The sequence below is a fragment of the Phacochoerus africanus genome, chromosome 4, assembly GCF_016906955.1.
Source record: "Phacochoerus africanus isolate WHEZ1 chromosome 4, ROS_Pafr_v1, whole genome shotgun sequence".
NCBI classification, from domain to species: Eukaryota; Metazoa; Chordata; class Mammalia; order Artiodactyla; family Suidae; genus Phacochoerus; species Phacochoerus africanus.
The window spans coordinates 140,477,065-140,504,236 of NC_062547.1; the positions used below are offsets into that span (position 1 = coordinate 140,477,065).

The 27,172-nt window shown below is 41.5% G+C and overlaps 1 protein-coding gene and 1 long non-coding RNA gene across 3 annotated transcripts in view; one reads left to right on the forward strand and one right to left on the reverse strand.

The window, feature by feature from the left end:
- Positions 1-21,715, reverse strand: part of ETF1 (eukaryotic translation termination factor 1) — a 32,177-nt gene extending 10,462 nt beyond the window's left edge. The window contains exons 1-3 of one of the 2 annotated variants that reach the window (XM_047778737.1): positions 21,573-21,715; positions 21,309-21,412; positions 72-247 (exon numbers count right to left, since the gene is read on the reverse strand). In XM_047778737.1, coding sequence (XP_047634693.1) covers positions 72-247; positions 21,309-21,394 — 262 coding nt within the window. In that variant the 5' untranslated portion in view covers positions 21,395-21,412; positions 21,573-21,715. Of the gene's footprint in view, positions 1-71; positions 248-21,180; positions 21,284-21,308; positions 21,413-21,572 lie in introns of those variants that run through there. The other variant, XM_047778738.1, reaches the window with a different exon arrangement.
- A 65-nt stretch (positions 21,716-21,780) lies between these two features.
- Positions 21,781-26,485, forward strand: LOC125126392 (uncharacterized). Its single transcript, XR_007134620.1, has 2 exons — positions 21,781-22,608; positions 25,861-26,485. It is a non-coding gene; the product is annotated as an uncharacterized LOC125126392 (long non-coding RNA).
- The last annotated feature ends 687 nt before the right edge of the window (positions 26,486-27,172 follow it).

Consider the following 27,172-nt stretch of genomic DNA (forward strand, 5'->3'; position numbering starts at 1 on the left):
GGCGGATCAAAGTGGAAACTATAACCAAGACACACAACGTAGAGGAGGTAAATGAACAAGCTCCAAATTACCTTTGTTATAAAGTTTGAGTCTTTGTTGTACAGATGTAATGGCTCCCAGGACTGAAAGGCGGTTTACTCGTGACTTAATGTTAGATGCAGTTCCAAACTCATCTGCTAACATTTTTGCCACTCGTGAAATCTGGTCTTTGGGAGGAATGATCAGTGATATCATGCTTGTGCCATTGCTGTGGAAGAAAGAATAACATTAGAGGTTCAAGGAGTTCCTGTGGTGGCTCAGCGGTAATGAACCCAACTAGTATCCATGAGGACACAGGTTTGATCCCTGGCCTTGCTCAGTGGGTTAAGGATCCAGCGTTGCTGTGACCTGTGGTATAGGTCTCAGATGTGACTTGGATCTGCATTGCTTTGGCTGTGGTGTAGGCTGGCACCTCAATTCAACCCCTAGCCTGGGAACTCCCATCTGCCACAGGTGCAGCCCTAAAAAGACAAAAAAGACATTAGAGGTTCAAGTATTACGTAAGTATAGAGTAAAGGGAGTTAAGAATGAGATGCCCCTAAAATAGTTGAAATAAATCACTCTCAAGATGATCATGAAGGTAGGGGCTATACCCACTGTAATCAAAGTGTACCCACAACTAGGAAGAGTGTTCAGTATGGATCAACAGAACAGACTAGAGAGCCCAGAAATAAACCCACACATCCATGGCTGAATTAAACCTTTGACAAAGGAGGTACGAATACACAATGTACAAAAGACAGTCTCTTCCTCAGAAAGTGGTATTGGGAAGGTTTGACAAATGCATGTAAAATCAATGAAGTTAGAACACTCTCACACCATACACAAAAACAAACTCAAATGGCTTAAGGACCTGTATTTAAATATAAGACACCATAAAACTACTAGAAGAGAACACAGACAAAACATTCTCTGACATAAATCACAGTAATATTTTCTTAGGTCACTCTCCCAAGGCAATAGAAATAAAAGTAAAAACAAACAAATGGGTCCTAATTAAATTTACAAAATTTTGCAAAGCAAAGGAAACCATAAATAGAACAAAAAGACAACCTGTGGAATGGAAGAAAACATTTGCTTAATTTCCAAAATATACAAACAGCTCATACATAGTCCGTAACAAAACCCCCAAAGGATCCAATAAAAAAAATGGGCAGAAGACCTAGTAATTTCTCCAAAGACCTACGGATGTCCAACAGCACATGAAAAAAAAAACTCAACATTGCTAATTATTAGAAAAATGCAAATCAAAACCATTCTGGGGTATCATCTCATATTAGTCAAAATGGCCATCATTACTAAGTATCCAAATAAAAGCTGGAGAGGGAAGGAGAAGCAAACTTTCCTTCACTATTGATGGGAATATAAGTTGGTGCAGCCACTATGGAAAACAGTATGGAAGTTCTACAGAAAACTAAAAATAGAATTACCCTATGATCCAGCAATCCCACTCCTTGGCATATACCAAGACAAAACAATGATTCAAGGGATTACATGCACTCCAATGTTCACTGCAATACTATTCACAATAGCCAAGATATGGAAACAACCTAAACGTCCACTGACGGATGAAGGGATAAAAATGCAGACAATGAAATATTACTCAGCCATAAAAAGAATGAAATAATGCCATTTGCAGCAACATGGATAGACCTAGAGATCATTATGAAGTCAGACAGAGACAAATAACCACAAGATATCACTTATATGTGGAATCTAAAATATGATACAAGTTGAAGTTATTTACAAAACAGAAAGACTCACAGACATAGAAAATAAACATAGTTACTACCAAAGGGGGAAGGGGGTGGGCAGGGATAAACTAGGAGTTTGGAATTAGCAGATACAAACTACTATATATAAAACTGACAGAGTTCTCCTGGTGGCACAGCAGAAACGAATCCGACGGAACCATGAGGTTGCGGGTTCGATCTCTGGCCTTGCTCAGTGGGTTAAGGATCCAGCATTGCTGAAATGTGGTGTAGGTCAAAAACAAGGCTTGGATCTGGCGTTGCTGCGGCCCTGGAGTAGGCCAGCGGCTACAGATCCGATTAGACCCCTAGCCTGGGAGTCTCCATATGCTGCAGGTGTAGCCCTAAAAGGACAAAAGACAAAAACAAAAACCGAAAACCTGACAACATGGCACTATATAGCACAGAGAACTGTATTTGATATCCTGTAATAATGTATAATGGAAAAAAATATGAAAAAGAATATCCATGTATAATGGAGTCACGTTACTGTATACCAGAAATACAACATTGTAAATCAACTATACTTTAAAAAAAAATTGTTTTAAAAGGGATATGGCAGGTGCTCAATTATTTGAATAAATATTAACTATGTAATATGTAAAGAAGCAAGGGACTAAGGGATGCTTGGGAAACACATCATAGTCCCCAAGGACAAAGAGAGAAGCTTTGATATGGGTGGACAACAGGCTGGAATCTGACCTTGAGTCCAAGGCAGGGGCTTGGAATCTGGTGTTTCTTCAGAGAGTGATGCCATCACAGGATGGTGCAACAAGTCTTTCCAAAGTCTAGATGAAATACCAATTTAATATCCCATTTCCTCCTTTTAAAATTCCAGGCTCACTACAAAAATTTATAATCACTAATTTAGCACCCTAAATCCTGATAATGGGAAATGAGAACCTTGGATTCACACAAATATCCCAGTCAGGTAATCTCTCTGATACCACTTCCCCTAAATAAATGGATCTCTAAATATATTTTGCATATTAATCACTTTGGAGTTTGATTAAAGAGAGCAATGTTGAGTCTGATCAACTCTAAGTACCCAAGCATATTCAAATTTCTACAACTTAAAAGCAGGACTAAACCCTGAACTATGGAGACAACCACCAAGATCTTGTCACATGGGAGAGGTCCCTTCTGAGCAGTCACCGCCTCTTTGTAACCTTAATACTGATGCCAGCCACATATCTTTTTTTACCTAGACGTTCTCAAGATGCTTATTGGCATCACCAGTTAAGAAATACCTCAGTTCGGAGTTCCCATCGTGGCGCAGTGGTTAATGAATCGACTAGGAACCATGAGGTTGCGGGTTCGGTCCCTGCCCTTGCTCAGTGGGTTAAGGATCCGGCGTTGCCGTGAGCTGTGGTGTAGGTTGCAGACGCGGCTCCTGCGTTGCTGTGGCTCTGGCGTAGGCCAATGGCTACAGCTCCGATTCGACCCCTAGCCTGGGAACCTCCATATGCCGAGGGAGCAGCCCAAAGAAATAGCAAAAAGACAAAAAAAAAAAAAAGACCAAAAAAAAAAGAAGACAAAGAAAAAAGAAATACCTCAGTTCAATATTCCTAGTTTTGTTTTTTTTTTTTGCTTTTTAGGGTCGCACTTGAGGCATATGGAGTTTCCCAGGCTAGGGGTCTAATCGAAGCTACAGCCACTGGCCTACACCAAAGCCATAGAAACTCAGAATCAGAGCTGCATCTGCGACCTACAACCACAGCTCACGGCAACGCCGGATCCCTAACCACTGAGTGAGGCCAGAGATTGAACCCGAAACCTCAGGGTTCCTAGTTGGATTGCTTCTGCTGCGACATGACGGGAACTCCCCTAGTTCTATTTAAAGAAAATGTGAAACTACAACATCAAAACATACCAATTCAATGATTATTATTAGGCTAGTGCAAATTAAAACACAAAACCACTCCACACCCAATAACATTGTCCACTATTTACAAAATAAAATAAAAAAAAGACGAACAAAAGTAAAATATTGGCAGGGCTACAGAGATAAGGGAACCTGTATGCACTGTGGATGTTAGGTGACGGTATACCCATTCTGGATAACAGCATGGCAGTTCCTCAAATAGTTAAACAGAATCAATCTAGCAGATCTAGCAATTCCATCTGAGTATGCATGCACCCAAAGAGTGAAAGCTAAGAACCAAACACTCGTGTACTATTGCTCAAAGGAGCAACAATCAAATCAATCAAAATTGTCAAATGTCCACCAATGGATGGGTGTATAATGTGAAAGTACTCAACACTATTAAACCGTATCCTAAAAATGGTTAAGATAGTAACTTTCTACACCACAGCCACACAGGATTCCAGCCGAGTCTTCGACCTACACTACAGCTCACAGCAACACCAGATCCTTAACCCACTGAGCGAGGCCAGGGATTGAACCTGCATTCTCGTGGATACTAGTTGGATTCATTTCCTCTACAGCACAAACTCCAAGATGGTAACTTTTATATGTTGTATTTTGCCACAAAACAAAACCCATCTCTGAACCAGTCAGTTGATTTATATGCTTAAAAAATTTAAGACACTTATTTCCCTTAAAAAAGAAGTTTTCAACCATGGTTGCACATTAAAATCATCAAATGAGTTCATTCTAGGTGGTTTCTCTTCAAAAAAGATTCCTGTAAGCGGAATTCCATAGGGTGCTTTTCTCATGTGACTCTCTTCTTAGTTTAGGAAATGCAAATCCTATGAACTCTCACTAATACCCAAAAAAAGTAGAAAATACTATTTAAAGTATTCAATTATCTAGGCATTCCCATCGTGGCTCAGCAGTTAACAAACTCAACTGGCATTCATGAGGATGTGGGTTCGATCCCTGGCCTTGCTTAGTGGGTTAAGGATCTGGCGTTGCCCTGAGCTGTGGTGTAGGTCACAAACGTGGTTTGGATCCCGAGTTGCTGTGGTTGTGAGCTGGGCCGGCAGCTACAGCTCCAATTGGACCCGTAGCCTGGGAACTTCCATATGCTGTGGGTGCAGCCCTACAAAGACAAAAATACATACATACATAAAGCATTCAATTATCTAGATCAAATGGACCTGAATAGACATTTCTCAGATACAGGATGTGGAGAAACTGAAACCTTTATACAACACTGCTTAGAATATAAAATGGTAGAAACAGCTTGGCAGCTCCCCAGAAGGCTAAACACAGAGTTACTGTATGACCTAACCATTCCACTGCTGAGTATATGCTCAAGAGAAATGAAAACCTAGGTATACACAAAAAGTTGTGCTGAGGCATTAAAAAGTAGGAAAAAGGAGTTCTCTGGTGATGTAGTGGATTAAGGATCTGGTGTTGACACTGTGGCAGCTTGGATCACTGCTGTGGCCTGCAGGTTCAGTGCCTGGCCTAGGAACTTCCACATGCCAGGAGTGCAACCACAGAATCAAAAAAAAAAAAAAAAAAAAAAAAAAAGGTAGAAAAAAATATGTCCATCTGATAAATGGATAAACAAAATGCAGTATATTCACACAATGGAATATGATTCAGCAGTAAAAGCGATGGAGTGCTAGTAAATTAATTACATTACATAAATAATGAAAAACAGTTTTTTTTAAAAAAAAGATCATGCTTGCATTGTTCCATTTATATATAATGTCCAGAATAGACAATTCAGAGACAGGGAAAGGAAAGTGACCACCAAGGTAGAATGGGGAATGACTGGCAATGGGTATGGGGGTTTCCTTCTGGCTTGATGAAAATGTATTGTACATGTTTAAAAAGCTGATCTGAGCCAAAGCATGTTAAGAAATGAGATCACCTCAGACATAGAGATTAGATCTGTGGTTGCCCAGGGGGAGGAGAGTGGAGGGAGGGGGATGGACTGGGAGTTTGGCGTTAGGAGATCCAAATGATTACATTTAGAATCGATAAACAATGGGGTCCTACTGTGCAGCACAGGGAACCATATCCAGTCTCTTGGGACAGACCATGATGGAAGATAATATAAGAAAGGGGTTTTGTAATATACGCATACACACATACACACACACACACGATTGTATATACATATACTTATTGTATATACATATACATGATTGTTCACTTTTCTATACGGCAGAAATTGTCACATTGTAAATCAACTATACCTTATTAAAAAGAAAGAAAGAAAAGGAAAAAGAAATGTGATCACCTCAACTTTCCCCTAATCACCAAGCTTGCATAACATCATATAGCCAGTGTCCGGTGGGTGGAAGTTGGAAAGAAAAAGAAATTAGAAATATGGATAGTGTCAACTGAGATGGGCCTGTGTGCCAAATGACTAATAAGAAAGAAGAGGCAATAGTGAGGGGAATGACATCAAAAAATAGAGAAAACCCCTATATTATCTTTATAACTACAGGTGTTTGCAGTTTGGAATTGTCTGGAAATGTACCTTCCTAGATGAAAACTAACTTCACAAATGTGTACCTTGGTACCAGCATTAGAAAAGGACCCCCTTTACACAAGACCCCACCCTCTGAAAGTTTTCTCCTAGTTGTAAATTCTACAGGTTCCCCAGTCATACAAGTTTTCTTTAGAAGGAGACAAGCTGGCTATCGAGCCCTTCCGCTATCAAAAGTTACTCTCTGATTGTCAGCTAATGTTCCGTCTCCAAAACCAATGTGGTTTCTGGTGGGATTTCTATTCAATACCTTGGGCTTACAACCTCTGATACTTTCCCCAAAGAACTACAAGTTGATTGATGACAGTACATCGTAAAGTATGGTGTGTGCTCTGCTGCCACCCCTTGGATAGGGGAACAACTAAATATTCTAGCCAAACCAGAGAATCAAACAAATTTATGATAAGCAACTTCATTTGTGAGCAAACATAAGCACAAACTTATCATTCATAAACAAAAAACAAACAATAAAAAACTGCTTCCAGGATATATTTCGTGTCTTGATAAAGTATATCCAAACACCACATCTGACCCATGTTACTTCTTCATCTATATAAATATATACATCTAGTTCCATTATTTAAATTAGTTAAACATCTAAATATAGTACTGACAAACCAGAGTGATTATGAAGAATCCCTTGCTCATGCACACACGTATCTACACTGTCACCTGTATCACTAATTTTAATTTTCATAGCACAACTACATAGAAGGAACTTTTAAAATCCAAGATAAAGTGCCTAGAAAGAAAAAAAAAAACATCAGACACACATACAGTTAGTTCCACTTGTGGCCATGTTACAGTTTCAGAATTAGATGGAAAAAGAATTCCCAAATGAAACAAACCGATATCTTCTATTACAAAGAAAAATGCTCTTTAGAGTTAGTGAGTGTTCTTTGGATCAAATTTTTCAGCAACCAAATATAACAAACTGCTTTACTAATATTTATCTTGCTAGGCTTCCGAAGAAAAACTTTTTGAGAAGGGGCTCCAAGGACAGCAGGGGTGAAGGCTCAGAGCTCAGGAAGCTAACAGGCACCAAGCCCCAAAGGATGGAAAGTTTGAGGCTAAAGAGGATGTTGGAATAATTTAACTGAGTGAACCCAAAATGCCTAAAGGAAATCCCTAAAGCAAGATAATCATGCTGAGGACAAAGCAATGACCTTAAGATAAGCAGCTATTTACTTTTCACTGCAGACAGGTTAAGAAGATAAGCATTCATTAAGCAACTTTATGGTATAGTACTAGAGTTGGACAACCTCACACTCAACTCACATCCATGTAAAATCCTAGAGGAGACAAAGTAACAGAGACAGCTAAGAACATAATCCTGTTATAGGATTCCACCTGTAAATTGGTTTGGAAGTACAGCTAGCCAAATGGTTTTGTTTGGTAGATTTCCATCAAGTCCCCAAATCTGAAAACACTCCTTGGAAGTTAGTCCTGGATTCTTATCACTTTGAATTGTGACTAATGTTAAAGAAAAAAAAATTACCTTTCACTAGTTTCCCTTTGTGCCTCTCTCTACTCAATCTAGGGGAAACCTTAAGTTTCTGAATTCATCAAACACCTGATTGGGGATGAGGAAATAAGGATGGCTTCTACTCTAGAAATTTAAAGGCTACTACATTTTTTTTCCAGGAAAGTTTCCAAACAGTGCAAACACTCCCCAAACCCCTACCCCCCCACCCCAGGCAAGACACTCAAAGCTGCGGAGACCAGTTTGTATAAACACCAAAATAAAACCAAGGAAGCCAAGTATTTCATTTTAAAGTAGAGTGAACAACATTCAGGGGAGAATGAGGAATAAAGCTCTCACTAAGGAGCTGCTGGCAGTGTATGTAAACTAAAGCCATCTTTTAGTAGTTTTCATCCACTCCTCTGCTTTGTCACTGTCCCTTCCCCAAAATCAAAAGGCTGTCATTCAAGAGCCACTGAATTATGAGGTGCACAGCAATGATTCACATGCAGGTTGTAAAAAATGGCAAAATGAGACACAACATACAATATGCCCTGGAAGGCTTCCAGGGGGCCCTGTTTCCAGATTACTTCTTGTTCTCATCCTTTAGGGGCACTTTCATATATCAAAGAAAAGTTCAGCAGTGCTTCCACCCAGAAGCCTAACTTCTGAGAAATAAAACAGCTGGGAGACAGAGGAAGTAGCTGTATATAGACTAAATATGGACAGTAAATAAAACTAGATGAAACTCAGGAAGGAAGAGAATTTAAAGAAACAGCCAGCTGACAGCTTTCTGTCCCCTCATTCTCAAAGGTGACTGTTGAAGAAAAGTATCTTTCCCTAGGATTGGAGGTAGGGTAACACCACCAGTTAGTTACTTAACCAATCCAAGGTTTCATGCCCCCTATACACTATGGCCAGAGAAACATAAGGTTGCGCGAATTGTCAGAACTGAAAGCTCTTTCAAGAAGAAAACTCAGGGCTCCTACTGTGGCACATTGGGTTAAGGATCCAGTGTTGCCACAGCTATGGAATAGTTTGCAGGTGCATCTTAGATTCGTTCCCTGTCCAGGGAACTTCCATATGCTGCAGGTGCAGCAAAAATAAAATAAAATTTAAAAAATTACTGTGGATACCACCTTACACCAGCCAGAATGCCCATCACCAAAAAGTCTACAAACAATAAATGGTGGAGAGGGTGTGGAGAAAAGGGAACCCTCTTACACTGCTGGTGGGAATGTAAACTGGTGCAACCACTTTGGAAAACAGTATGAAAATTCCTCAAAAAACTAAAAATAGAATTGCCATTTGATCGGCAATCCCACTCCTGGGCATCTATCCAGGGAAAACTATGACTTGAAAAGATACATGTACCCCAATGTTCTCTGGGGCACTATACACAAAAGCCAAGACATGTAAGCAACCTAAATGTCCATGACAGAGCAGTGGATAAAGATGTGGTACATACATACAATGGAATATTACTCAACCATAAAAAGGAACGAAATAATGGCATTTGCAGCAACATGGATGGAGCTAGAAATAATTTTATGCTAAGTGAAGTTAGACAGAGACAAACATCATATGCTATCACTTATATGTGGAACCTAAAAAAAGGACACGATGAACTTATTTGCAGAATAGAAACTGACTCACAGACTCTGAAAAAATTATGGTTACCAAAGGAGACAGGTTGGGGAGGGGGAGGGATGGGCTGGGGATTCGGGATGGAAATGTAAAAGTAGGTTGTGATGGTAGTTATACAACTATAAATATAATAAAATTCATTGAGTTAAAAAAAAAAATCACATCACTGTGTCTGGGCTTACTTTCTATGCCTCTAAGCAGGACCTCAAGGAGACTCCATGACTTCACCCCTACCTAAAGAGAAACTCAAGGGAGTTCCCATCATGACACAGTGGAAACAAAACCTGACTAGGAAGCAGGAGGTTGCGGGTTGGATCACTGGCCTCACTCAATGGGTTAAGGATCTGGTGTGGCTGTGAGCTGTGGTTTAGGTCACAGGTGCGGCTCGGATTCTGGCGTTGCTGTGGCTGTGGCGTAGGCCGGAGGCTACAGCTCCAATTAGACCCCTAGCCTGGGAACCTCCATATGCCAAGGGCATGGCGCTAAAAAGCCAAAAAAAAAAAAAAAGAGAGGGAGAGAGAATCTCAGAGCCTGTTTGCCCAAAGTAAGCTGCAGTCATTTATCCTAGCACTCACACAACCACAATGAATTCTGAGGACTCAGATGTGAGTTTCTAGTTGGAACCTGCCCCCATAAAATTCTCTGCCATCCAGCCTACCAGCCCTACATAATATAACAACTTTCAGGTTAGGGCCAGGAACATTTAAGGGACTGCTCACTGTACTCTCTAGTTGGGATTTAGAGGATATATTCCCCAAGAAGCTTTCATCTCAGTGTTTGACTGAGATATGCCTAGGATATTGACGACCAACATTTCTCCTATTCCCTTTTCAAGCTCACAAAGCTCATCTTATTATTTCTGGGATTTATTAAATAAGCTAGCTACATTATATGTATCACCAGCCGAAAATCCTCTCCAGTTTCTCCTCCTTTTTGTGATTTTATTTACTACGAGTTTTCCATTTTTCTTTCGCCAAGTGCACAAAAGTAAGTTTAAACTTGGAAATTAAAGCAAATTTTATCATCGGTTTAATATGGGAATGTAAGAGGGTGGTTACCAGCATGGGTTTCCAAATGAGATAGACCCAACCTAGGACAGATTACACATAAATCCATTTGGGACTCAGTTTCTACTTATTTCACAAGGTCATGAGGATTCTGTAAAAGAATGTAAGTCAAGTGCCTGGCATGGATAGCAGATAGATCACTAATGGTGACTAGATGCAACTGATAGCTTCTCATGCCCCACTCCCTTGCCATTAATAGAAGTCAGAAAGACTTAAAGGCATGGCACGGCTGGGGGCAGGGGGAGCAGCAGCAGCACTGCCGGTGGTATTGAAGTCTTATTTGAATCTGAGTGAAGTCCAAAGAGAGTTGACTTTGTGGTACGTGGTTATCACTTTTATTGGGTTACAGAGCCTGCCAAAACTTTCAACAGAACAAAAGAACCAAACCAAAACCACCTAGTTCAGAACAAGATGGTCCGAACCCTAGAGGCTGTTTTTGTGATTTATCACAAGGGAGAAATGGAGAAATTAATTCTCCTTTAAAACTTTAAACTACACTTGCTTACACTAGCTTCTTGAAGGCAGAAGTCATTTTAGTACGTAGTGGATGCTCAAATATTTGAGAATGAGTAAGTGGTTAATTGCTAATATAAGAAATAGGGTCTTCTCTACATGCTCTAAGCAGACACCAGAGATTTATTCTAAACTACTAAATAAAGCACCAATTAAAAGTTTGCCAATCTTTGGAGAGGAACTAACATGTGCCTGGAAATGACTAACTGTCCTTGCTTTAGCTTCACTATAAAGCTCAAAACATCCCATGAGTCTTTACCATAACGAAACTAACACTTCCAAAATATCTTCTTTTGCCACCTTTAATTTGGTCTGCCCTCACTGATCCTGCAGGCAGGAGGTGAATGGGGCTACCTTTTTAAGAACTTATAGAATATCAGACTAAGGGAGAATTCTGTTACTATTCAGAGGCTAGACAAAGTTACTGGAAATATTGACCTTAGGGGTCAGATGCCATTAACAGATGGGAGAAGTAACAAGATCTGAACATACTAAGACATTAAAGCAGCCCCTATCCTAGAGGATACAACTCAAGATGTCCCAAAATTTTTTAGCAGAAAGTTTACAAAAGGCTTATTTTAATGTTTCATCCTCAAAAGCTCTAGGATCACTGTCAACCAAAACAAAAACTGTATATATGTGATAGAGTAGTTTTTCTACAATTACAGGAATTTACTTTGTCATAAAAAGGAAACCAAAAACAAACAAATCATCCTAGTGGAATATTCCACCAGAGAGCAGCAGAAGCTGGAAAATTTCTCTAGCACTCTCACATCAGCACAAGGCCAGTAGCTATCAATCACAACCAACATTAGGGACTAGCTAACAACCAGTGTTCCACAGAGGACCCTATATATGAAAAAGTCCACTTCTTATCTTTCTTGCAAGTACTCTTCAAGTAAAACAAAAGCCACAGCTTTCCTGTTAATTTTCTTTCTAACACACAAATGAGGTTCTTGGGAAGGATTGAAGAGAAAGTTATTTCCCTCACCAATGATGCTCATTAAAAACAAACATGTTCAGCACCCAAGTTCCTCCTAGAGTAGATTTGCACACAGCATGCCCGTTCCCTTTTATCTTTGCTCCTAGGTCTCAGCACACCTGCTCCCTCTGGTAAACCACAAATCTCCATGGACAAGAATCCTCCTTTTAAAAGAGAATGGAAGATGTTTCTATTCAGCAAAAGAAATAATCAAAGAACACAGTGGCATAGTATAATAGTTAGGATCAGAGACTTTAGAATTAGTAAAGTAGGAACAGAATCTAGCACTGCCCCTTACTAGGCTGTGATATTAGGCGAGCTACTTAATCTCTCTGTACTTCAAATTTCTTCATCCATGAAATGGCAGTAATAGCTTTCCTTACAGAGTTGTTGTGAGGAGCCAAAATACAATGCTCTTCAAGCCATCTTCAAAAAACTAGTTTCATTACTTGATTAAAATACATCTGTTTTGTCCATGAACCTTTGTCTTTCCTGAGGATCCAGCTTGCTTAACCGGAGTCATAGAGGACAGGAGATGCCAGAGAATGGGGTAGCTAGAAAGGAAGAAAACTTTTTTTTTCTTCAGTTAAAAGCTAAAAATGGGAGTTCCCGTCGTGGCGCAGTGGTTAACGAATCCGACTAGGAACCATGAGGTTGCGGGTTCGGTCCCTGGCCTTGCTCAGTGGGTTAAGGACCCAGCATGGCCGTGAGCAGTGGTGTAGGTTGCAGACGCGCTCGGATCCTGCGTTGCTGTGGCTCTGGCGTAGGCCAGTGGCTACAGCTCCGATTGGACCCCTAGCCTGGGAACCTCCATATGCCGCGGGAACGCCCAAGAAATAGCAAAAAGACAAAAAAAAAAAAAAGCTAAAAATGTCCACAGGTATTAAGGAATTCATGTTTGGGGATGAGTACATTTTCATCACTTGCAAAAAAAAAAGTTTACGCTGAAAGTCAAACTTAAATTGTCAAGCCAGTTTTACCAACAAGCCACATGTATACAAATATGCTACACTATTTCTATACAGCTCAAAACCCATCAACCAACACGAAGCTTCTGAATTTAATTTTAAGCTAACTGGCTTTTAATAAGAATGAATTTCAATTACCATTTCAAAGTTGCAGATCAGTTACAGCTCCACTATACCAGTGTATCAAAGATACTGTGTCAGCCAAATAATACCAATGCCCATAGTAACATTCTTTGACCACTTGCCTTGCCTAGGACATCTGCTTAAGCAGTTAAACAGTCTCTTTCTGCTTTTGACAATGCTCAACACCTCATTGAAGATCCAAATCATATGCTTACATTACATCCCCTCCACTGTGTACTGTATTATTCAGTACTTATTAACATGGGGCTGGAAATGGTTCTTGTTATCAAGATTGTGTGCCAGACAGACTGTGTTCTCATGGCATCATACATTGCTCCCCTAAATGTTTAAGTGTCCAACCTACAGCAGATGTTTGATGAAGCTTGTTAATAGTAAAAATACACTTGTGGGCTCGTTTTCCATATACTTAGATTTGAGTCTGGGGAAAAGTCTACTTTAGAAGGTCAGACATGGCAGGAAAAAGACAATCTTTGTCTGGACTAGGATCATTCTTCTAAAGGAGACCTTAAAGGATAGAACGAAAATGTGAAAACAGAAGAGTATGTAGGCCCAGTAACCCCAAATTGTCTGCATGAGAAAAAGTTGCTGTCAGGCATCTGAACACTCCCAGTCCTCTGAACTGGGAGGAAAGACGATGACAAGTGTAAAGACAAAATATACACTGGATGAAAGCTACATGTCTAAAAACTGGTGTTAAAAAAGTTTTAAAACAACCTGAAGGTTAAAAAAAAAGGGCCAAGCGAACACGTAAATACTTAAAAGACACCTATTACATACAAATTAAAGTAGATGATATAGCACAGGGAACTGTCTAGTTACTTATGATGGAAGATGATGGAGGATAATGTGAGAAAAAAATGTGTGTGTGTGTTTGTGTGTGTGTCTGGCTTCCTTTGCTGTGCAGCAGAAATTGACAAAACACTGTAAATCAACCATAATAGAAAAAATTAAAATCTTATCAGAAAGAAAAAAAAAATTGAGTCGTTAAAAGAGAAAGGATTGGAATAAAGCACAGAGCTTGATCGATTTATCAACATAAAAAGAAGTCTGTTTTCGTCTTTGTATCCACAGAAGAATAATGAAATTATAGCTCTTAATCAAACTCAATTATGTTTTGGAAGAAGTAAGAAAAAAAGCGATCATTCTTTGTCTTTTTTTTTTGGTCTTTTTAGGGCTGCATCCATGGCATATGGAGGTTCCCAGGCTAGGGATCTAATCGGAGCTATAGCCTCCGGCCTACACCACAACCACAACAACACTGCTGATCTGAGCCGCGTCTGCAACCTACACCACAGTTCACAGCAACGCCGGATCCCTGACCCACTGAGCAAGGCCAGGGATTGAACCTTCATCCTCATGGATGCTAGTCATAGTTGCTGAGCCACAACGGGAACTCCATCATTCTTTATCTTGATTCACTCAGATTCAAAGAAAAAGACATCTGTTAGAAAGAGGGGGAAAAAAGGGAAGTTTTCATTCCTAATAGACAGTAGGCAAGGGTTCCAAGTGTGTCCAGTGGCGTAAGAGAAAGCTCTTATCAGAGGGAAATTAATCATGCTGAGGACAGCTGGCCCAATGAGAAACCCCATAATTTCCAACCTGCTGCAAAGAACCTCAACCCCCCCCATCTTTTCTCCCCCTTACTAAAATAGTAGGCTAAAGAATTAAGCAACACCTACAGAATCTATCCTAGAAGGTTCTATTCTGAGATCCCTGGAGAACAGGCTGGACTCAGAAGAAATTTCTGCTGCCCAAGTACTCAGATGGACAGTTCCAGCAGTAGGTCTAGGAAAAAGAGGCAAATTTACTTGACTCTTTAAAGAGGATCTAAAGCCTTTTAGCCCTGATACAAAACTGACATTTCAAGTTTTCTGACAACCGAACATGTCCCAAGCACTTGGGGCCACACTGAGTACACCCCCAACCCCAAGCTCAAAGGAAAAGGGCCCTCTGATGAAAGGGTCCAACAAGGTGGGTCATGAGGTGGGAAGCAAGACAAGACTGGGGACCTACAATGTATCTGACCTTAAATGGTATTCTAACCAGGTACTCTTGCTTATCTAGGAATGTGTCCAGAGCAAGCCTTCCTTTCCTGGAAGGATAAATGGATCTGCTATTACAATGAGAAGTCTGTCAGGAGTTGAAATTCAAAGGGAATAATTGTTCATTAGGTTCACAGTGCAGAGAACACCATGCCAGAATACAACAGCTGTTAAGACTAGTTTTGAGTTGAGGCAGGCAGCCTATGACACTTGGAGTGGATGGATCAACAGTACCACACCCTCTCAAATAGACTCTTCTATCTCCCTCTTCCCTTTATTACCTCTTTTCTCTCTTCTCATGGCTCAGACCTGTTGGTGGCATCTGTATTCTGACCCCTTAGTGAAAAGAACAAGACCTCTGTAGTTATTTGTTCTATACTCATCTCTTTCCAAGAAATTAAAAATATTCTAACTCTTGACTTTTCTCTATTAGGGTCTTTTATTTGTCTAAGCAGACAAGAGAGGTAGGGAAAGCCAGAAGAAAAAAAGCCCTCTTTAAGAGCCCAAATGTTCTGGTATCAGTATAAAAAACTACAAAGGACGAATTTAGTTATAGCAAGCTCTTTAAGGATGTGGAAAACTAAAGTAAAAATAAAATACTTGAAATTCATCACTCTGAGAACATTCCAAGTGTCATATTCTACTAATCAACAATTTTCACTTGGGGAAGGTACCCAAACATATTCTACACACTTTAATTTATTCAAATCACAATCTGTCAATATTATTTGCCCTTAATATTTAAAAATCCTTAGAATTTCCTGAAAATGAGTGTTTTGTTATTCATAGAGTCCCTAGGCACAAACCTGAGTTTATGCCAATGAAGTGACTTAGGATGGGACTGATCATGAGAAAGACCAAGCCATTTTGGGAGCTGAACTTATAGCTCCATCCACAGACCTAAAGGAAGGGGAAGTTGTAGATGACACTCTATAGAAACTCCTGAACAAGATTTAATGAGCTTCTGCATTGGTAAACCCAGGTGGCATACCTCAGTTCCACAGGGACAGAAGCTTCTGCACTTGGCCTCTTCTGGACCTTGCTCCATGTATCACTTTATCTGCTTGTTCATCTGTATCCTTTATAATAAACCAGTTAACATAGCTTCCCTAAGTTCTTGGGGCCACTCTAACAAATTACTGAACCCGAGGAGGGAGTCATAGGAACCCCCAACTTATAACCTGTCTGGGAAGTAGGCGAGGCCCAGACTTGCACTGGCATTTCATGTGGGGGTAGTCTTGTGGGACTGAGCTCTTTACTTTGTGAGATCTGATGCCAACTCTGGGTAGTATCAGAATTGAATTAAACTGTAGGACACTTGGTGGCCAGTGACAACTGGAGAACTGCCTGGTGCTTGGTGTGGGAAAAAACACCACATATTTAGTATCAGAACTACTCAAAGTAGAGAAGAAAAAATAGTCCCCCCCCCCCACATCGTATTTGGGAGAAGGAAAGACAATCATATATGACCAGGTAATTTTTTATTCCCTTCTGTCAGTACATCTACAAGTTATATTTAACAAAAGCTTTTTTTTTTGGTCTTTTTTATTCTATATGCACCCAAAGCATATGGAAGTTCCAAGCTACAGGTCTAACCGGAGCTGTAGCTTCCGGCCTACACCACAGCCACAGCCACACCAGATCCAAGCTGTGTCTGTGACCTACACCATAGCTCATGCAACGCCAGATCCTTAAGCTACTGAAAGAGGCCAGGGATTAAACCCTTGACCTGGTGGATACTGTTGGATTTCTTACCGTTGAGCCATGACAGGAACTCCAACAAACCAGCCCAAAGACCATAGAAAACTCAAAAGAAGCTCACAAACTATACTGGTTTTCAAACACAGGTTATCTGTCTGAGCCCTCATTATATATGAACATACAAGCTTCTCTGAAGATAAGTGAAAATATATTCTAATACCCACAGACACAATTTAGACCAAATTAACCGTGTCTGCTCCTTGGTCACATTCACTACTGTCCTTGGTTATAGAAGGCACTAGTTATGATTTTATTATCTGAAAACTATAAAGCTTCCAACATTATTTCTGGGGCTACCTCTTGTTGGAGCAGAAAAACATTAGGACAAAACCCTATATTTCCCATTTACTTTTCTCCTACATGTGTTTACCTGCTTTAGTTTCTTTTCTTTTCTTTTGCTTTTAAGGGCCACACCCGCAGCACATGGAAGCTCCCAGGCTAGGGGTCGAATCAAAGCAACAGCTGCCGGCCTACACCACAGCCACAGCCATGCAGGATCTCAGCTGTGTGTTTGACCTACACCACAGCTCACAGCAATGTCGGATCCTTAACCCACTGAATGAAGCCAGGGATCGAACCCATATTCTCACGGATACTAGTGAGATTCGTTTCCCCTGAGCCATGACGGGAACTCCCTGATTTAGTTTCTTAATTAAAATACCCACAACCATGGTTTCCATTCACATGGCCCTAGTTCCAGTTTTGGCTTATGTACACATTTGTCCTCATTAAGCCAACTGTGGAGAAAATACCCAGAACTACCACTAATTTTAAGTGGAACCTATATACAGCAAAAGAACTGGCTGGTTATTTTATTAGCATATACAGAAATTAACATTCCTCCAGGCTTACATAAAGCTAAATATGTATGTTCCACCCAACTTAATTTCAAGTCATATGTGTGACACTCCTTTTAACTCAAGAAATTAAGCGTGATATGGAAACAAAAAGATGCCTGGCAAGTTCCCCGTTTTAGTCATTTTGGCTCCTAAAAGTGGTCTTCCATAGACATGATAACATAAAACGGCCTGTTACAGCTCAGATTACAATTTGAGTAAGTCCAGTCTTGTATATACCATGGTGCAGCAGGTTAATAATCTGACAGTAGTGCCGCAGATCACTGCAGAGGCACAGGTTTGACCCCCAGCCCAGCACAGTGGGTTAAAAGATTCAGCGTTGCCACAGCTGTGGCACAGGTCACAGCTGTAGCTCAGCTTCAAGCCCTGGCCTAGGAACTTCCATATGCTGTGGGTGCAGCCATAAAAAACAAACAACTCCCTCCCTCCAAATATATACATTGTACACTATGGTACAGTGCTCAAATCCTGGGCTTTGCAACATTCCAGCTCTGAAACATTTCAGAGAGTCAGCTATTTAACCTCTTGGTCTTAGTTTGCCTTTTGCACCAAATGATGGCAATACCTCTTATGAGGATTAAATAATGCATTGCTTAACAACATCTAGGAGTTCCAGTCGTGGCGAAGTGGTTAACGAATCCGACTAGGAACCATGAGGTTGCGGGTTCGATCCCTGGCCTTGCTCAGTGGGTTAAGGATCCGGTGTTGCCGTGAGCTGTAGGGTAGACTGCAGATGTGGCTCAGATCCCACATTGCTGTGGCTCTGGCATAGGCCAGCAGCTACAGCTCCGATTGACCCCTAGCCTGGGAGCCTCCATATGCCTCGGGAGTGGCCCTAGAAAAAGGCAAAAAACAAACAAACAAAAAAACAACACAATATTTAAAAAATACTACATCCCTCAATAAATAACTGTGCTTAGAAACTTTACTCTGTTCAGATGTACTTAATCGGCTAATCCATTTTGCAAGTGGTTCCACTTTAAAGCTACATTATATTGGGGCCATATATCAAGAGATACATGCCTATTATCTCAACTTCAAAATTACTTTTATCCCAGCATTAAATTAAAAGCTAGTGTTTTATGCCAAAATTATTGGGCAGGGGGGTGGGGTGGGTAGAGAAACCTTCATTTCCAAAACAATTCTACAAATTTACTACTAAGTTTCACTAAGTGGTAATAAGCTTGAACAAAACCTGTTTTCTGCTGAAACCCACAACTTGACCCTAAAATACCAGCACAGATTCATTTTGCCATCCAGTTTGTGCTTAAAGTCCATCACATTTCTCCTAAAAGTATTTTAGCATTAGGTAAAGAAGGGAAAACATTCTCCTTATACACTATGATAACCTTAATGAGTCTTAGACAAATACAATTTTGCTATTCTCAGAAAAAAAAAAATTTCTCAAACAGAATAAACTTGTGACTCCCTTAGCAACCCAGAGATGACCAAAATTTTAAATTTTCCTGGGATCAAGATGCAACCAAATCCTGAATAAAAGCAAGTAGGCAAAGTAGGACATGATTATTCACCACACTGTTTAGATAGCTTAATCTTGTCTAAAATGTTCAAACTATCACCTGGAAAAAAAGCTGTACATAAGAACCTCATATTTAGCATGCTTTAAACTTTACTGAACTTTGCTAATCAAAGAACTAAGCCTTTAAAAAAGCTTTAAAGAGGAGCTGAAAAGTTTCAAGTGGCTAGGTAACATGGCTAACAAATTTAAGAATGAGCTTCCTTCACCAAGCAGTAGAAAGCAATGGTGTTATTTATGAAGCAGTGTTATCTTCAATGTCACTTCACTCAGACAATAAGCAAATTATAGTCTGAATCCATATTTTAAACTTGAGATATAATGTATTCAAATTCTAATGCATGAACCTGTCTTCAAATTAAACAAGAATCTAAAGGTCACATCCAACTTTAAACAACAGCAACAACAACAATCTAAAAAAGCTACACTCAATTGAAGGGTTCGAGCAACACAAGAGAATATCCTAGTGGAACAAAAGAAGCTGGCTGTTTCCTGGTAGTGCAAACATAATGGGTCATGACCTACATTACCCCTCCTGTACAGGATTCTCACACTTGGGGAATTATTCATTCTACCATGTGGCACAGAATCATCAGAATCAACTGTGTTCAAGTACAGAGAGATTATTAACTAGGTCTGAATATTCTACTACATTTAAAGTAAAAACCTATGAAATGAAAAGTAAGCTGCTACCTGCAATTCATATGAGACAAAGTCAATGAAAGCCCCAATAACTGAAGAGGACTAAACTTTCAGAAGTTTCATCCCAAGCAGAACTGTCACTAATTATCAAGAATAAAACACAATAGCAAAACAGTCTCTTAGCCCTAGGCCTTCGATGGAACTAAGCATAGCTTACATCATAAAGTACTAACAACTATGCAGTTGATTAATCTTCTCATTGCAAATCTACCAATCAAGGACAAATCTGGGGTGGAAACCAGAATGTCCAATTCCTGTACTGAAAACAACTTTCAAAATGGCCTGGGACAAGCCACTCTGCTATTCTAAGAATGCTCAGACATACAAATATGCAATGTTCCAAAAACTTTTTTTTTTCCTGCCACTTCCTGTAAGTAAGAAGTTTCTAAGACTGGGAAAGGAACAAAATGAACTAATTAGACGAAAAAACCAGGAATACCTCTTACACACCTTCTCCTAGAGAGTAATTTTTTAAATTTTAAAAGCACATAAAGTCTGTTTTAATTTAGTCTACTCTTTACACAATGGACACACTAAACAGTTTCTCATAGAAATTTACAAGAGAACTCAAAGACAATCTAATTTAGCTCTGAATTTCAACATGCATTAATCCATCAGGCACCTCGACCCCCAAGAGTTCCAGAGAGAGGCCAAAAGGGACCCTGTCGTTACAGTTCATCGACGGCCCCATAATTCGGATTTCTCCTGAATATACAGACACACACCTGTCAACCAAGTAATAAGAGAACAAATCTAAACCAAACATTCCCTAACACCCCACCCCGCACACATAGGCATTTTCAGTTTATAGGTGGGTCCTGTAACAGCTAAACGCAGGAAGCTCTGGGGTAATTAGAGGACTTGGAGGAAGTCATCTTGAGAGAGTAGTGAGACCCAGAGAAATCAGAGAAAGTCAGATAAAGGTGTCCCTGACCACCCCTCCTTCCCACCCCATCCAAACTTCACCCACCCGGTTCTGAGAAGCCCAGGAGGGGGAGGCCATTTTTATGAGACTTGGCTAAAGAATGTGAAGAGAGAAAATCAGGGAAGGAAGTTCAGAAGGAAGGCCAGGCCCTTCCCTCCAAGAGCACCCGTGTCGGGTGGCAGCACCTGGAACTCAAGGAGGGAGGACCTGGATTCAAGTGCCTGGGAGGGGTACAAAAGTAGCAGGGGCCTATCACGAGGGGGTTGAGTGGTCTAAGCCCCGGGAGCCGGGCCCCTTAAGCCCTAACAGGGGGATGTACCCCTTCTCGGGCCAACCGCGTAGACCCTCGCCCCTGGGACGGTGGTTACTACCCGGAGGTCCAGAAGGCGGGAGTTGGCTAGTGCCTGGTTCTCCTCATCCGGCCATGCGGCGCGGGGGCGGCCATCCTGAGGGGTCCAGGAACCAAGAGGGTACGGGGGGGCTCGGACGCGGCGCTCACCCGCGGGCCGCCTCCAAGCTCTTAATGAGCTTTTTGATCTTCCAGATCTCCACGTTCCTGTCGGCAGCACTGGGGTCGTCCGCCATCTTCTCGCCTCCTCCTCCCTAGAGCGGCCCGGCGGGGCCCGGAGACACCAAGACCACAGAGTTAGCGCCGCCGCTGGGGCAGAGCGGCCCCCTTCCTTGCCACCCCGAGAGTCCCTCCTCTTCCCGCCTCGCGCGGCCCGGCGCGGTCGTCGCTGGCCTTTCCCTCCCCCTGGCTTACCTAAGGGCCCAGTCCTGGGCGGCAGCTGCTGCTCCTCCCCGGCGGCGGCTCCGCGGCGGCGGCTCTGACGTAGGACACCGGCTCCCTCTCTCCAGGCAGCTGCATGTGTTGCAATCCGCTCACATGGGGCCTGTGACATCACTTCCTCCGCCAGGGGCTGAGTGGAAGTCGGCGGGCGGAAGGGAGGGGGCCGGTGATGAAGAGGAGAAGCTCTGCGCGCGCCGCGACTTTCCATTGGTTCTCCGAGAGGTGGCCTACAATGAGCCCGCCGATTGGCCGCAGCTGGGGCCGCGCTGCCTTGTGAGGTAGAAGCCGGGGGCGGGGAAGCACCGCCTTTCTTCCGGTCCGGCTCGCGGAGAGCAGGAAGCGGGCGGAAGCAGGTGGCTCTCGCGAGCATTTAGTCAGCCCAGCTAGGCTCGAACGGAGGGTGTTTCTTAAAGGGAGAGGCGCTTGGGTCATCTTTTCCGTCCCACTTTCTTGAATGGAATGGACCTCTGAGGTTCCACGACGCGCCTCCACTCGAGCCGGGACGCGTGGTTTGAACTGCTTCTGAGAAGCCTCAAAGAGGCGCCTCGCGCTTTGCTGCTTCTTAGCAGACGGAGCGCTCGGGCCTGCGTGCATCACGGCTGCACGGACTAGTGTTCAAGCTCTCCGCCAGGGTATCCGAATTGGGAAACTTCTCCCGGGTAGTCTGGGACCCCGACACCCTCGGGGACAAAAGAGCCACGCAGGTCCCGCCTTCCCGCTTTAGTGCTAAGAGAGGTTCACTTTGGACCTGGAACTTTACGAGGGGGAAGAAAGCAGAGACTGACTGAGTTTGGAGACCTGAAGTATCTGATGCCACGTATGGTTTCGTCTGAGCTCCTGAGAGTGGAAGGGGGGAGAGTATTGAAGCAAAATGGGCAGCTGTCTTTTGGAGTTAGGCGTTGTAGTTGGCTACTTTATGTCTCTTCACCTCAGCTGCAGTCATTCAAATATTTGGGTCCGAACTGTTCCAGGCCGGGTTTTCTTGAGAAGATTGAGCAGAACCAAACAGGTAACAGTGCCTGTCTTCGTGGAATTTTCAGTTTGGTTGGGTTTGTAGCCATTTGTGATTTTATACTTTTGTGTAATAAAATAATGGCACAGGCGTTCCTATGGTGACTCAGCGGGTTACGCACCAGGCTAGTACCTGTGAGGACTCGGGTTCAGTCCCTGGCTTCGCTCAGTGGGTTAAGAATTCGGCGTTGCCGTGAGCTGTGGTGTAGGCCAGCAGCTGCAGCTCCAATTGGACCCCTAGCCTGGGAACCTCCATATGCCGCGGGTGCGGCCCTAAAAAGCAAAAAAAAAAAAAAAAAAAAAAAAAAAATCCAAAAAAAGAAAAACAAAAAATAAGAAGAAGAAGGAAGGAACTGTGAGGAACCTACAAGAGCTAGTGTGCTGGAGTGAGGTCAGTGATTTATGTGAGAGGTAGCTTAGACTAGGGTGATAGGTAGGGTGATGGGTAGGACTGGATGGATGATGGGTTGGATGAGGAGGAAGAGCACGAATGACTCCCCCTGGGAGTTCCCGCTGTGGTTCAGTGGGTTAATGATCTGCCTTGTCTCTGTGGAGGCACCAGTTGGATTCCAGCCCAGCATAGTGGCTTAAGGGTCTGGCAGTTACTGCAGTGTAGGCTGTAGCTCCAGCTTGATTTGGATCCCTAGCCTGGAAACTGCCATATGTCTTGGGGGGTGGCTGAAAAAGAAAAAAAAAAAGAAGGATTCTCAGAAGACTGAAACGATTACTTTTACTGAGAGGGTTAGGATAAGGAGCAGGTTGTGGGAGATGATTGAAGATTTCATCTTGCGCTTCTTAAATTTGCGTTTGCTTTTGATACATGGCAGTGGTGATGTCAGGCAGGCAGTTGCATTTATTTGTGTGAGCTTTGAATCCTTTCCCCCCCTGTTAACTCAGTTTTGTCCACACCTTGGAGATGAGGCTTTTACCCCCATTTCATAGATTGGGTATTTGAAGCAGAGAGGTGACAGGAACTTGCCCGGAGACCCTCTTATCTATGTTTCCTTAGGGTGAGGACATGGACTTGCTACAGGGCAAGTCTTCTCTCCCCAGCAAATGAATTCCAACGGTGGAATCTCTTCTTTAGGTTCCATTTTGTAATTTTCAGCATATAGTCACTCATTATATAATATTTATTGTACTTCTACTGTGTTCCATTCACTGTGCTTATTAACGGACTTTCTTAAATAGTTGTAAATACTGCTTACTGACTGACTGGGTGTCTACCATGTCCCTCACTTTTCCCGACCTCATTCCCTTTGCTCCAGTTCCTACTGCTTATACTAAATTGCCTTGATTTTCTTTTCCTGCTCATTTTTATGTTTATGTTTATAGTGTTGCTTCAGGTCCATATGTGGTGGCTTTACAGTCTTTTCAGACTAACTCACAGGCTTGCTTTTCTTTGTGATTCATGCTGAAGTAAGCATACCATCCCACATAGAATTGCTGTTTGTTAATCTTTGAATCCTTGAAACTTGGTGATTACCAAGATATGCAACTTGTTTCTTAGAATATTCTCAAACCGGGCAGTTTAACTGTAGTTCTAAAAGCTTAGTTGCCCAGTTGCTGCAAATTTATCATCTCTGTACTTAGAGTTGGAAATCAGTGTGTTAGAGGCAGAGGCTGGCATGGGTCTGTAGCAGAAGAGATTTGAGAGGAAGTAGAATAGGGATGCTGTTTCCTTTGGCAAAGATGAGCCTTTTAAAATGAGACCATGACCATTCAGTGTCCAGGGAGAACCTCCGATGATATAAGGGTAATAAAGATTTTTTGAAAAATGCAGAATTTATAATCTTTCTAGGCATAGGTTGTCCTCTGTAGGATGAAGGATTTATTCTTGATCAATTCAGAACTTTCCCCCCAGCTCTAACATTAAGTAACATTAAGTCAGTGAAGTTGTTAAAGAAAAAAAGTCTGGACCTAGGAAGTCTTAGGGTTGAGCCTTGACTCCCCTTCTTACCTCGAGCAAGTCATTTCTTAAATCTTGCAAAATCTCAGTTTTCTTATCTGTAAAATGGGGATCCTGTCTATTTTCTGGGACGATTGTTGGAATGAATAATTTGTGTGAAGTTCCTAGTACCATTTATAGGAGTGTGTCAGCAGTGAATTTTAGTTCTCTTTTTAGTTTCTCCTAATTTGTTCTTTTCTCTTCCACTGTTTTCTGTACTCATCTATTGAGGACCTGTAAGGACCTCACTTCAGCAGAGAGTAAGTTTGAGAGACTAAAGGAAGAACAAATACAAAGCACAATTCCTAGGGATTTTTTTTTTTTTTCCTCCTAGTAGAAAAAGGGAGCCAGTAAAATAGGTCTGGGATATTTCCCCCTGCTTTTGTGGCTGGTGTGTTAATAATTGTTAGAAATTCAGAACTTTTCATAGTTGGAGTTTGAAATATTGGGTATTTATAACCCTAACTATACTAATAGAATGAATGACTTTTTCATAGGTATCTTAGTAATTGTGCCTGTTTTCCTTGCCCCACCCATCATCAAAGAGTTACATATATGATTTTGTTTAAAACGAAAAAAGATATTCCTGTGCCTAGAAAAATAAAGAGTAGTTTGAAGAAATCTCTGAATCAGACTGTCTCTAAAATGCTTACCAATTCATGAAGTAGAGATCAATAAAGGAAATGTCTTGTAGTCTGCCCTCAGTTCATGGTTGTACTAAGCATAATAAATTTGAGGAATGCAGTTCCGTAGATTCCATCTTTAAGTAAATAAACCGATCTTATAGTAAGTAAAAGTCAAGAATACTGAATCCATATAGTACAATATATAACCGCAAATCATTTAAGATTTGTGTAGGAGTTTCCTGGTGGTTCAGTGGATTAAGGATCTGGTGTTGCCACAGCTGTAGGTCCAGTCACTGCCGTGGCATGGGTTTGATCCCTCACACAGGAAATTCCAATGCTGTGGGTGTGCCCCCCCCAAAGAAAAGATTTGTGTAAATTGATATAAGGCACAGATGCTTGACTCTGGAGTACACATGTGTGAAAGTGACTTGAAAGGAGCCAGTGTAAGCTATTTCCTCCCCCTGGACATGTAGAATGGGGACTGCAACTAATGACTGCAGTTTCCTCTCTAGATGACGAAAAATATTTACATTAATCTGTAGCCTTGTTAAATTAAGCAGATATTAAACACTTTACCCTATAATGATTTCCATCTTTTAAGAAAATAATGCACATAGAGAACTCTTTTTCTCATTCTTTCAGTTCTAGGAAAAAAAATTTTTGTTTCTTTTTTTAGAATCCTTGTTCTAGAGAGTAGGTCTTCCTATAACATGAAAAAATAATTAGCAGGATGAGAGTGAGCCATGCCCTTGGACCACCTGGAGAGGAGGTAAGTTCTTAATGTTTCCATTGCTGCCTTTTTTAACTAAGTAGAGATCCTTGTAGAATAGCTAGACAGATGCTAATCTTTTAGTTCAAATCCATAAATATTTATTATGTACTAGTTTTCTGTCTTGCACTGGGATGAGTGCTGAAATTTTTTTTTTTTTTTCCTGCCCTGTTGTGTGTGGAGTTCCTGGTCCAGGGATCAGATCTGAACTGCAGTTACTGTGGAATACTGGACCCTTTAACCCATGGCACCGGGCCAGGGAATCTAACCTGCATCCTGGCCCTGTAGAGACACCGCTGATCCCCTTGTGCCACAGTGAGACCTCCTGAACGTTCTTTAGATGTAGTGCAGTCCTTGAATTTATGGTCTTTTTTTTTTTTAGGGGAAATAAGATATAGCAATATTGAACAAATAGATAACAATATAAAAGAAGTCCTGTTTATAGGATTGAGCCAGAAATGAACAAATTAAGCCTGGAACACCTTACTATATTAGTAAAAAAGGAAATAAACAAATACCACTGTGGTCTTTCTCTTCTTTTCTGTGGTACTTTTAATGCCCCAGTAAACTTTTTGTTTTCTTGTTGAGTTCTAATCGACATCTAACATCATGTTAGTTTCAGGTGTACAACATGATTTGCTATATGTTTATATTGTGAAATGATAACAGTAAGTCTAGTTAAAATCCATCATCATACATAAATAATTTTTTTTCTTGTGTTGAGGACCTTTAAGATTTACCCTTAGCAGCTTTCAAATATGCAATACAGTATTATTATTATTATTTTTTTTTGTCTTTTTGCTATTTCTTGGGCTGCTCCCGCAGCATATGGAGATTCCCAGGCTAGGGGTTGAATCGGAGCTGTAGCCACCGGCCTACACCAGAGCCACAGCCACGCGGGATCCGAGCCGCGTCTGCAACCTACACCACAGCTCACGGCAACGCCGGATCGTTAACCCACTGAGCAAGGGCAGGGACCGAACCCGCAACCTCATGGTTCCTAGTCGGATTCGTTAACCACTGCGCCACGACGGGAACTCCCCATACAGTATTATTAACAACAGTCATCATCCTATACATTATATCCCCCAAGACTGATTTATTTTATAATTGGAAATTTGTAACTTTCTGAGCCCCTTCGTCCGCTTCACTCACTTCCTGTCACTCCCACCACACTGCCAATCTGTGCTCTGTTTACATAAGCTTGGTTTTTTTAGAT